This window comes from Fundulus heteroclitus, chromosome 22 (assembly GCF_011125445.2).
Source record: "Fundulus heteroclitus isolate FHET01 chromosome 22, MU-UCD_Fhet_4.1, whole genome shotgun sequence".
Lineage (NCBI taxonomy): Eukaryota > Metazoa > Chordata > Actinopteri > Cyprinodontiformes > Fundulidae > Fundulus > Fundulus heteroclitus.
In genome coordinates this window covers 22,150,983-22,163,807 of record NC_046382.1, presented here as the reverse complement: position 1 = coordinate 22,163,807, position 12,825 = coordinate 22,150,983, and the positions used below count along the sequence as shown (strand labels likewise).

The following is a 12,825-nucleotide window of genomic DNA, read 5'->3' as shown; positions in this document are numbered from 1 at the left end:
AACAATCGACTTGCTCCATGAAAAAAAGCTGAAGATCAGCAAGAAATCCACCACACGCTGCTTTTTTTCTCTTTCTTATTCTCTGCTTTTTCCCTTCTTTTTCTTAGGATTGTATTTTGTAGTTTATGTATGTATTTATATATATTTTTATCCTAACTTTGCTACATTTCCTCTTTAATGTTTGCCCAATTCTTACAGGGTTTCCCTCGCCAAACCACTGGAAAGTGCTGTGGTATTTTCATATTGATGGTAAATAATTTCCTGGTCTGTTTAAAGGTTTTTTGTAAAGTTGTAATCCACCATAACTGCACATATATTGGCTTGTTACAGTATGCACTCAGCATCACCACAGGTGCTCCATTCTTGTTCACTGAAGTCAGTGTGTTTTCTTCTGAAAGTATAAAAGAGAGTCATAAATGACTTTTTATATAACTGGTTTACAATTTTCACCAGGCTAAGCATAAATAGAACAAAATTTACCCTTTGTATTAAAATAATTTATTTTAGCGGGACATGTCACACATTTGAAAATGGTGGTGCATTACACTGATGGAATGATTCCAGATAAGGATAATATGGATAAGTCAACTGTAAACGTAGTTTCCAAAACAACAAAATTACTTCTACGTTATTTTTTACTTATTCTGTCACTATCACTCAACAGCCATGGGTAGAGGTTATCGTACTGGACTAGTGAGGCTACAGCATTGCTCCAATATACAGGATCCCAAAGTCCAGAAAGAGGGAACATGAGGTGAGCTTGCTGATATTCTTCTATGATTGACTCGTTAAGAAAATCCAGATTATTTCAAACAAGCATACATATTTCTTCTCTCTCTCTCCTAAAAGGTTGAATTTGACAAGGCCAAAAGGTGTTTCATATAGGAGGTAATCTCAATTAATAATTTTCTTAAACTCCAAGCAGTGAACACTTCTGAACACATGACACATGCACACCAAATTAATTAAAGCATCAGAGAAATGTTTTATAGTGTTGGATGTTTTCGACATTAATTGCCAACGTTCTCATTTCTTTCTTTTTTTTTTTTTCTTTTGGCCTCTTCTAATCATCAGAAATATGCATGTTTTTAACTGGTAGTTATACACACCTCCAGTTTTCCTGCCCGTAAAATAGTTGTCAGAGATGATGAGGGGGTTGAGCACCACTCTTGTTGCGTGAAGTGATAATCAGATAAAGGTGTTTAGTCCAAAAAAAGTCAAGCCCAACAAAAGCGACTTCACGTTCAAAAACACACCCAAGAAACCACAACTGCCAACTAACAAAAGTTGCAAGCGACTTTAGAGAAAAACAGGCCCAAAGTCGCTTATTATAAGTGGAGTATGCAACACTGATGCTTACATACACACCCCACATGGATTGTATGATGTTTTCATTCTGCTGAGAAAAAGGCAAATAAACACAGCTGTGTTTTGTTGTTGCCATATTATGCCTGTTGCGGCGATATTCAGGACAGATCTATATATTGTTTTGACTCATACAGGTAAACTATTCAAGCATTAAGGCTCTGTTTGTACGACCACAACATGTCTGCATTGCATGTGCGCTGCACTGTTCTAAATTTAGTAATTTGACATCATTTGAGGAATGCCCCATTGCCTCCTGACATTTGTACCACTACTGACTTTGGCATTTTTAAGGTCAGGGTTAAAAGCTGTTCGTTCAGACTGGCTTTTAACATTCAGTAACACAATGTCATATTTTGCACTTTATTTTGTGCTTCTCATTCTGTTTCTATAATGTTGATTTTATGTACAGCACACTGTTCTCCTCAGGTGTTGTACAGGGCTACAGTATATCAATAAAAGTTTAGTGGTTTGATTGTTTGATTGATTGATTGATTGATTGATTGATATGAAAACAATAAATATTAAAGTTTATGTTTGTAATTTAATAAACTGAACTGTTAAATGGGTATGAATATTTAGGAAATTTGTGGAAAATACTGGATCATGGCTGTACAATCTAAAATGTTAAGTTCAGACACAAAATTATGTCAAGGACCGGAACCGCAGTCACTCATGTAATAACTTTAGTACACAAACAGCGCACCAAGGCCTTTTCTTCATCCCTAGAACTATGCTGTTTTTTTATAAGTTGTGGGTGGGCTCGGCTCTTTGTTGTTTCTGAATCTATCCATGACTTCTTTTCATGTCCTTACAAACCCGAGGGACGTGATCACTGCATTTATTTACTCACTCAGCTATGAAGCATCCCAACTACAGCTCTGCTTGAAACCCTACAAAAACATCAAAAATGTTTAAACAGATAATTGAACCACTAACTAGTCTTTTTTTTGTGGCGTGAAAAGTAATTAAATAAAGCTATATTACAAGGCAGCAATATCACCAGCAACATGTCAGGCAGAACAATATGGGCTGATTATGTGAAATCCCATCAAATTGTGCAGAAAGGTGTGATGCGTGATTCCTTTTGAAACCAGGAGAGCTTAGAAGCACTGATGTGGTTGCTGTGTGATGGATGTGTCTCCCCTGGGGGGGGGGGGGGGGGGGGGGTTGATGTCTTTTAGCTTTACTGTAAATGTTTACATTCCTGCATTCACTGATGCTATCTGCTAATAGTTTTGAGGGCTTGCCTGGAGAGTTCTTTGCCTTGGGATTATTTGTAATGTGTGCGTGTGTGTGCATGCATGTGTGGGTCGAATGGATGCAGATCCGTCTTTAAACAGAAGTATTAACCGTGACCCCTCTCTTTCCTGGGACCTGTCCTGGTCTGCAGAGGGCCAGCACAGGAACCACACTAACATACACTGCTGCACCACATGATTCCAACATAAAACATTCAGGAGTCTCTGATTAATAATTAGCCATTGTTAGATTTTCTTTTCATTTAAAATTAGTTTTTATTGTTGCTTTTAAGTGTTTTCATGCATTATCTTTTTATTTCTTTTATATTTTAATGGATGTGCTTAAGCTTATAGCTATGCACAACACTTTGTTTTAGTTGTTGGCTGTTTTTAAGTATTTATAAAAAAAACAAAGATGGTATGGTATTTTTTTTTTGGACAGATTTGACTTGCTCTCATTGGCGTGAGCTCTAAAGCTGTTCAGCCACTTGGCCTGCCGTCACGTGGGCATGTTGCTTTTTCTCAACTAGTCTCTTGCAAATATTATTTGAGAAACAATGGGAGCATCGGAAATGAATACACTACTGCTGCTCAGGTGACATGTGAGGATACTCAGTCAATAGATAAGTATCTTGAGAGTACAGCCAAGCGTGGATTAGGCGTAGCAGAGCAGAGAGGCAGCCCCACCCTGCTCGCCTTTATCTCATCTGAGTAATCTTCAGAAAACACAAAGACAACAGGATATTACTTGTTTCCACCGGCTTCAAAATCCATTGTCCATGTCTACCTCTTAATGCTTATAGAGTTATGGAAGTTGGTCGACCGGATTTTAAGGATCCAAAGGAGCAGACAAACTTTGTATTCAGCGCTTGTATTCAGCGCTATCTCCATTTTTTCCCATCGCTCTGCTTCATGAGTGTGCCCCCACCACAACAAAGAAAGAAAAAAAAGCACAACTCTGACAATGTAGACACATGGCCGATACACGTTCATAGACGGGAGTAAGGTTTTTGGATAACTTGCTGAAGCACATTCCTGTGCAGAGACAGCGTTGACATGGCTGTGACCTCTGATAAAATCTCAGTGGGGAAAGTTAACCAGTTTAACTCGATTTCAAGTTATACAATTTCACTGTTTTACTATCATCATATTAAAATAAGTGAAGCTCAAAGGAGAAATAACACACAAAAATGCGAGGAACATGCAGGCGATTCTTCAGCGATGCATGAACTGAGATAAAACCCGACTCAGCTCTGTGCCGTACAAATTAAAACACCAAAACATTCATAAAGTTAATTTATGAATTAAATTAAATTTATGAATGACCTCCTAAATTTATGAATGACCTCCTTTAGTTTTCTGACTTAGGAATAAATAATGTTTTTCTCTCTGTCATTGTAAAAATTTTAAATTGCCAACAACACCCCATTTTGACTTTCTTTCCAGCACAGAAAGGCTTGATAGATGTCAGGAACCACTTAATGTTGGCTGGACAAGTGTTCTTCAGCATCGTCATACTTTCAGCATGCAAATATACTCTCAGTGCCGTCTGATATGAACAAAGGGATTGTTTTGTTTAGAAGCTAGAAGTGCATTTGAATAATGGCATTACTACAGAGGACAAGCATGTGTCATGCATGGAGAATTAACTTGTGACGACAAACGTGCAGGCTTTCATGTATTTCAATTCCAAAAACATTTCGTGTCTCTCAGCGCACCGATCATGACCGAAATGGTCCCATTTTAAAAGCAATGCATCATCCGGAAATCGTTCCTATTGAATGTCGCAGAAGGGGTGGGTCTGTTTGCTTTATAACGAATAAAAGGAGGTTAGAATGTGGTACGCGCTGTGGGATTCTCTGTGTTCATAGTATGATGTCTGTTTTTATATGCATGGGGATATTTTCTTGAGCCTAATGAGCTAGATTTTATTTCGCGAACCAAACCATGGCTAAAGCAAACATAGAAAGCATGGGAGGAAAATTTGAATCTGCATAGTGGAATTCAAATTGCCATATTACGTTTACAAAGCTCCTCCTTTCTACACAAACTTTTTTTACTGGTGTCATAGTTGCATATGCATTTAGTCTATTTATTTTTTCTCGCAAAATAGAAAAAGAGAGAAACTTTTTGATGTTTCTCAAACAAGTTTTCCTCAATGTTTATGTGAGGAAGCATTTATGTTTCTCCTGCTGTAAAAAATGTTGATTCAATATTTAAACCAGAGCAAGTGTGATTAATTCTTCAATTTAACCAAAAAAAGACGAGTGAAAGTAAAACGGCAAATAAAGCAGACGAGCTGACGTGTGAAACAAATTAAAGCCCGTGACCTCCCATACCCTGCTGCCTTTAAAAGCAGACTAATAGCCCTCTAAAAACAAACTCTGTCTGCATGCAAAGTGTTGCAAAATATCGTGTTGAAGTTAATTCTTTAGTGACAGGTTGACAAACTGCACTCCCACATGATCCATTTCTCCTTTGCATTACTGTAATAACTAAATCACTTTGCAAAAAACACTTTCCATGTCCACAGCTGCAAAAACTGCAGAGGAACGTTTGCTTTCTTTCTGTGTATAAAGTGACTAGTAAAACGTGTTTGTACCCCTTAAACTTTTTCACATTTCTGTCACGTTGCAACTACAAACTGCAGGTTATTGTATTGGGATTTTTTTAATTTTTTTTATTTGTGGCTAACACAGGGTTGTGTGTAGTGATGGGAAAACAATACAATACTTCATCATCTTTCTACTATTAGAACTTTAAAAAGTGTGATGAGGATTTCAATTCAATTCAATTCAATTCAATTTTATTTATATAGCGCCAAATCATGAAACATGTCATCTCAAGGCACTTTACAAAGTCAAGTTCAATCATATTATACAGATTGGGTCAGATTATACAGATTGGTCAAAAATTTCCTATATAAGGAAACCAGTTGATTGCATCAAAGTCCCGACAAGCAGCATTCACTCCTGGGGAACCGTAGAGCCACAGGAAGAGTCATCTGCATTGTACATGGCTTTGCTGCAATCCCTCATACTGAGCAAGCATGAAGCGACAGTGGGAAGAAAAACCACCCATTAACGGGAAAAAAAAAACCTCCGGCATAACCGGGCTCAGTATGAACGGTCATCTGCCTCGACCGACTGGGGTTACAGAAGACAGAACAGAGACACAACAAGAGAAACAAAAAAGCACAGAAGCACACATTGATCTAGTAATCTGTTCTACATTAGATGGTAATAGCGGATGAGCCGTCTTCTCTGGATGATGTCACAGTTAACAGAACGCCAGACCAGGTGTACCTACTATGAAGAGAAAAGAGAGAGAACAGAAAGTTAAAGCAGAAATGACAACACATAATGCATAATTGAAGAACAGTAGAACTCAATATAGTGAGAAAATTAGATCCTGATATACTCCAGTAACCTAAGCCTATAGCAGTAAAAATATAAAGGTAGCTGAGAGTAACATGAGTCACTAGTTATAATTTTTGTCAAAAAGAAAAGTTTTAAGCCTCTTAAAAGTAGACAGGGTGTCTGCCTCACAGACCAAAACTGGGAGTTGGTTCCACAGGAGAGGAGCCTGATAGCTAAAGGATCTGCCTCCCATTCTACTTTTAGAGACTCTAGGAACCACCAGCAGACCTGCGGTCTGAGAGCGAAGTGCTCTGTTAGGAACATACGGGGTAATCAGAGCTCTGATATATGATGGAGTTTGATTATGAAGGGCTTTATACGTTAGAAGAAGAATTTTAAATTCTATTCTTGATTTAACAGGAAGCCAATGAAGGGAAGCTAAAATTGGAGAAATATGATCCCTCTTGTTGATTTTCATCAGAACTCTTGCTGCAGCATTTTGGATCAGCTGAAGGCTTTGAACTGCATTTTGTGGAATTCCTGATAGTAAAGAATTACAATAGTCCAGCCTTGAAGTAACAAATGCATGGACCAGTTTTTCAGCATCACTCCTGGACAGAATGTTTCTAATTTTGGCGATATTCCGGAGGTGAAAAAAGGAAACTCTGGAAACCTGTTTAATACGAGATTTAAATGACATGTCTTGGTCAAAAATAACACCAAGATTTTTTACTTTATTACCAGAGGCCAGGTTAATGCCACCCAGATTAAGTGATTGGTTAAGAAGTTTATTTTTTGAGGACTCTGGCCCAAAGATTAAAACTTCGGTCTTGTCAGAATTTAGATGCAGGAAATTTAAAGTCATCCAGCTTTTGATGTCATCAAGACATGACTGCAGTCGAAGTAATTTTTGTTCAGTCTTTCTTCATTCTAACACACAATAATAAAGCCCAGGCACCACCATCAGAAATCACCCCAGGGGAAACAATTGTTATAATTTTTAGTGAACAAACAGCATCCTGAAAAACAAAACTTTTCGAGCAGGGTTGGGTTATCAAACTATATCCCATGCTTTGAATATATGGACCGCAATCCGACCAAGACAGAGCCGTCCACCTAAATGAACGGAGCATGCGAGGAGCGCTCTAATGCTGCATTTAACTTGTTAGCCAACAGGCCTATGAGAGCTATGGATGAGCTGCAGGGCCCCGGTGCTCAGGTGGGAGATGTTGTTTCAGGAAAGCTATTTTTTTATTTTATTTTATTATGTAGTGTAATGCATGTCGTGTTTTTTTGTTCTTCACAGCATGAAAAACAACATGATGCAATTAAACACTGGACCCTGGTCCTCTGCTACGGTAAAAGAAATAGTCACCTTTAGTAGTCACGTACCGGCCTCTGTGAAAGTGTGGAAAGAAGGAAGCTGACAGAAACGTTTTGCGAGCTATTTACTGGGCACAGGAAATATGTGGAATATGTGGAAGAGGATGCTCTAAAGATGAGAAATTATCTAAAATGCTGTTATATAGTGGTGAAACTAACACCACACATCACCCTGAGCACAGATTTTCTTTTCCTTTTTTTCTTTTTGGGGGGGGAGGTGCGAAGGAATAGAAGATAAGAGGAACACTTCATATAAGACATTTATTACACCATCATATTTCTCAGCATTCTGAACTACATCACAAAAGCCACATTGGTTGTCAAAAAAAAGCACAGCAGCAGCTTTACCTTCTCTGCAGATTCTGGAAGCCAGGCTTTCTATTCCCACATCTAATCATCTTTTACAGGAGGACACTTGAACATTTTCTAACGTACTGCTTCTCATCCTGTTTGCGAGCTGCAGAGCTGCCGTATGACAGCTGCTCAACAGGATAGTTACATGGCCAGCGAAATCCCTGGTACTCCCCTTCCTGAAGGAGATCTTTAACCAGCGCTGGATCCTTGGGGCCTCATCCATCATTAAGGACTCTTGACACCACTCCCACAGCTTGTTCTCCATCCTCCCTATTGGGAGAGCTTCAGGAGAATCAGCTGCAGGTCCAGCAGCTGATGTCAAATGTTAAGCAGCGTTTTCCCACAACCTCTCAGAAGGATGAACACTGTTGACTCCAGCTCCCTCAAACGAGTAAATGAAAATCTCTCTTTTATTTTTTTTTATATGTTTGTTTTGCATTATTTAATATTATGTTAGATTCTGTTTATTTTTTTATTGCCGTTTAGAGTTCTACAAACTAGGGTTGGACGATAATTCGATATCAATATATATCAATCGATAGACATATATCGATGATAGAAAAAAGGGTCAATAAAAAGGTCAATAGAATAACAGTTTTCCTTCCTTTTGCATCCTAGCCTATCATGTAGGTTAATATTACAGTCATTACATCATCCAAACCAATCACAAACGCAAACCCAGGAACACGCCATAACCAAGCTCCACCCCCTTTAAAGAGTTCAGAAAGCATGGGTACTTTTTAAAAAAAAAAAAAAACCTTCGTTTTGGTAAAAAGTTGGTTGAATAAAGTTTGTGCATTCTGTATCTAAAAATAGGTTGCTAAGCAACAGCATAAAATGACCAGGGCTACACGTGAAATATATGTTTCGAATTTGTTGATAATTATCGATACCGATCAGTATTTCTATTTTATCGATATGCTTTTTTTTGTCTATATCATCCAGCCCTACTACAGACATCCGTTTTTACACCCAAAGACATGACAATGAAATATTTGAATCCCATGCCAGGCTTTTCAGTTTTTTATTATTTTTAAAACATCTAAAAAAGATATGTATCCTTAACTTCCCACTTCACAGTGACACACGTATCAACAAAAATAGCAACAAAAAAATCCCTATTGAAAACATTAAAGTTTGTTATTGCAATGCAACAAAAACTTAAGAGCTTTGAAAGCCACCGTAACAAGACCCTGAGCTGCATAAGATTTTATAGCTCCTTCATAGTCTTGTTGTACAAAGGAAGGCAGCCCTGATAGATAGATAGATAGATAGATAGATAGATAGATAGATAGATAGATAGATAGATAGATAGATAGATAGATAGATAGATAGATAGATAGATAGATAGATAGATAGATAGATAGATAGATAGATAGATAGATAGATAGATAGATAGATAGATAGATAGATAGATAGATAGATAGATAGATAGATAGATAGATGTTTAGAAGAAGACGCTGAATGCCTGTTTGACATCAAAGTGCTTTATTGTCCCAGGACGTAGCAGTATAACACTACCTGACCGCTGAACACCACCAGGCAGAGTTATAAATGCGCTCTTCCACTTGAGTGGGAATGATGTTTTTATTTTCATATCAGTCATGGTCATTGTGCCAATTCCTTCAACATGAGGGTGTATTCTTGCCAGTAAACCACTGATTAACGTGTGCTTTCCTGCATGGGGAGCTAGGTTGGATGGTGCAACATCTACATGGTCTGTTGACCCTCTCTGGCTCATTCGGCTCACAGCAGGGAACAGAATTAAACAATATGCTCCATTGTTTATGAACAAGAGCCCTGAACATTACCCTCCACGATATATGAGCAAAAACACTCGATGAACTTTGATGCGGGTTTTAATGATCGTTTAATGGCTCCCATGAGCCAAACAAGCTACTAGGAATGTGAACGACTTGCAATAGATTCTCATTCCTAAAGGTATGATCATTACTCTCAGTAGGTTCAGATGAATTGAACCTCGGTGGTCTACAGAGGGCCGTGAAAGCTGCAGAAGTGTGAACACTAAAACAATAATAATAATAAACCGTGATGCAACTTCAGATCCTGTTACATGATAAGGTAAGATAACTCACTAGTTTTGAGTTTTGACATGTTTTGAGGTAGGCGGCATGGTAGCACAGCTGTTAGCACTGTTACCTTGCAGGAAAAAGGTCCTGGGTTTGAATTCCAGCCCTGGGGCTTTCTGCGTGGAGTTTGTGTCTTCTTCTTGTGAGTGGGTTCTCTCTGGGTACTCTGGCTTTCTTTCACATCCAGGCCTGCTCGGTCACTCTGAACTGCATTTGCCCTGTCTATGCATGGTGGTCTGTCTTTGTGTTGCCCAGGGATGGACAGACACCTGAACGCTAGAGGAAACTGATTTAAACCAGAGGCAACTGGTAACTCATCTCACATACATTTGCTGTGACTAACCTATAATCAACATTTATTGCAACTTTTTTTCAGCAAGTAGGAAAAAGTGATTTATAAAAGCTTTACATCAAAATAATAAAATAGTGGGAAAAAATAATATTTTTAATGATGCTTCTCACAAAGGTTGACACAGAGACCAAAAACAAAAAAAAGTTTTGTAATCAACTCAGTAAGGGTTTGTTCAAATAAAAGCTCTGGGGTAAAGTAAATTTGTCCGAGTGCTCCTCCCACAGCAGAAATAAAAACACTCTTTCCCTTATCTGAACTCCCGCTGGAGGCAACTGCAGTGGTTTCAAAATTTAAAGAAAATGTCAAACTTTAAAATACCATCTAATTTTTTTTTCCAGATTTGTTCTGTTTGTTTCAGTCTTTCAAAGCACCCTCCCTCCCCCCTTTTATTTAGTTTTTAATAAGTTCAACTCTAACATTGAATTGTCAGAAGGGCCTTGAAAACGAAGTTTCTCTGCAAAAGTCCACGTGATGAATAAAGAAAAACTCTCTCTAAAACAAACAGTGTTTTATGTGACACTTTTCAAGAATGATTAGAACATTCCTCCACACGACCTTCTTTCAGTCCCGTAGGGCTGGTAGAACTGGTGCAGGTACGGGTGGTGCTGATAGCCGTGGTGCAGTGGCACAGTCATGGGTATGTGTGCCCCGCTTCCCGGCGTCCACTGCTCGTTTCTCACCAGCACCTTAACCGCCACGGTCTTTGGGGAGCTCAGCGCCGCCAGCCCGGTGGCCAGCTGCCGCCTTTTCGTTTTGTATCTCCGGTTCTGGAACCAGATTTTCACCTGGGTCTCTGTGAGCTTCAGGGCGCATGCCAGGTCGGCCCGCTCGGGACCAGAGAGGTACCTCTGGGCGCTGAAGCGGCGCTCCAGCTCGTGGACCTGCGCGTGGGAGAAGGCCGCCCTGGAGCGCCTCTTCGCCATCGGCTTGCCTCGACGGCCCTCGGTGGAACAGCTGAACGTCTCCCCGCCGTGGTGGTGGTGGTGGTGGGAGCCCTTCTTTCCTGCATCCACCTGGTTCCTCTGCCGCTTATCGCGCTCCACGCACTGCATGTATGCATGCTCTGCAGCGCCTGGCAACAATATCGGTCAAATAATTAAAGGCTCGTTTTCTCTAACATAGTGAATAACGTCAATACATGGACGATTGTGGGCTGAACGGTGTACATACAATGAATTCAATGAAAAAAAGTTATTAAAAACAGATATTGATTTAATAATAAATAACAATAAATGTATCAGATTGTGCTAAAAAAAATGACGCATCTTATCGGGTACTTTGTTTTAAAATATTCAAAATTGGTGTTTGATAATATTAAGAACAGTAGACTATAAAATGTGGTAGAAACTGGCAATTTATAACGTATAAATATTTTTTCTACTGTGATATTTAGTCTAAAAAAATGCGTAAAAGTGCGCCTGTAATAAGACAAATGCATAGTACAATCTGGGAACAACATAACCCATAATAATTTAAATGAGTGAAATTTAAATAAATTGGATTTCTGAAAAATATATAAAAACGTGTGACAAAAAAATTGTATTAAATGAATTTAAAACCTACCTTCTCCGGATCGGTGGCTTTTAGCCACGCGCATGTCAGGAGAAAGTCTTTCCTGTAAGGCGTTATCAAAGCCAGTGCGTAAATTGCGCGCAAGTGCGCGAAGCTCCTCCGCGGCGGTGTTGCCGGGATCTCCTCGGGGAGCATCCAGGCCGGTGAGAATGTCTTTGATTAAGAAGGGTGAAAACTTTGATGTCATGATGCACCGTAAGAGCACAAGTACGTTTGTCCAAACTCTGCCCTGCAGTTCATGGGGAGGCTTCAAGAAAGGGTCCAAAGCAAAGCTTCTCGCTGACTTGATTTCTGCTTCTTTAATTTAGAGGCGGTCAACTGAGTCCAGTTCCTTGATGAGCAGTCGCCACAAGGAACTGCCGAGAGCTTTCCTGCTCTCGACAAGGGCTTTAGTGAGAACTTGATAGGTCGCTTTCTCCTCCTGCTCCCTCCGTAGCACCGCCCCGTCACAACCTGCTCTTATAGTGCAACTTCCACAGGAGAAAAATTATTCTACATTTGACAAATGATGATGATGATGATGAGGTTAATTCCGTTTAGTTTTGTCCTGCTCATTTAAATTCCAATGTGAGCATTCTAAAAGGCACTTCACAAATTGCAAAGACAAATTTCAAACAATAATATACACTATTCAATTAATTACCAAAAATGGTCATTTAGAACCATCTGATAGAACGGTCAAGCTAAAGAGTGGATGCACACTAGTCTTAGGGAAAACAGCAGTGTTTTTTTGTGTTTACTAAATATAAAAAAATAGTGTGTAAAATAAATATATTTTATTTGTTTAATGAACTCAAATTAGTGATTATAGCGCCGCCATGTGGGCGAGATTTGTGGTTTAGAGGCTAAGTGCAAATAAAAATAAGTAACAATAACCCCCACCCCCATGGACACCTATTACACAATCAGCAAGCCCAGCCTTAACTTAAGGAGATGTGCTGACAGATGCAGTGATCTGTCTGCTCCTCTGAGCTCTTGGTGTTCTTCCCCTGACTAACCAGATAAATGTCTTTGCTTTCCAAAGAACCAGATCAGCTAAGGGTGTCACAGCACGTCTGGGGTGGGACACGTGGCCTTTTTAGGGCACTGTCAGGATATTCTCCTCCCAA

At 39.3% G+C, this 12,825-nt stretch overlaps 1 protein-coding gene across 1 annotated transcript; it reads right to left on the bottom strand.

The window, feature by feature from the left end:
- Window positions 1–9,545: 9,545 nt before the first annotated feature.
- On the bottom strand, window positions 9,546–12,117 carry nkx3.3 (NK3 homeobox 3). Its single transcript, XM_012880464.3, has 2 exons — window positions 11,708–12,117; window positions 9,546–11,216 (listed from the first exon to the last, which is right to left on the bottom strand). The coding sequence occupies exons 1-2, from the start codon at window positions 11,901–11,903 to the stop codon at window positions 10,678–10,680; spliced, it is 735 nt and encodes a 244-aa protein (XP_012735918.2). The 5' UTR covers window positions 11,904–12,117; the 3' UTR covers window positions 9,546–10,677.
- Window positions 12,118–12,825: the final 708 nt, after the last annotated feature.

Coding starts and splice junctions, on each gene's coding strand:
- nkx3.3 (XM_012880464.3), bottom strand. CDS start 11,903: ATGACATCAAAGTTTTCACCCTTCTTAATCAAAGACATTCTCACCGGC. Junction 11,217..11,707: donor AAGCCACCGATCCGGAGAAG/GTAGGTTTTAAA, acceptor TATTGTTGCCAG/GCGCTGCAGAGCATGCATAC.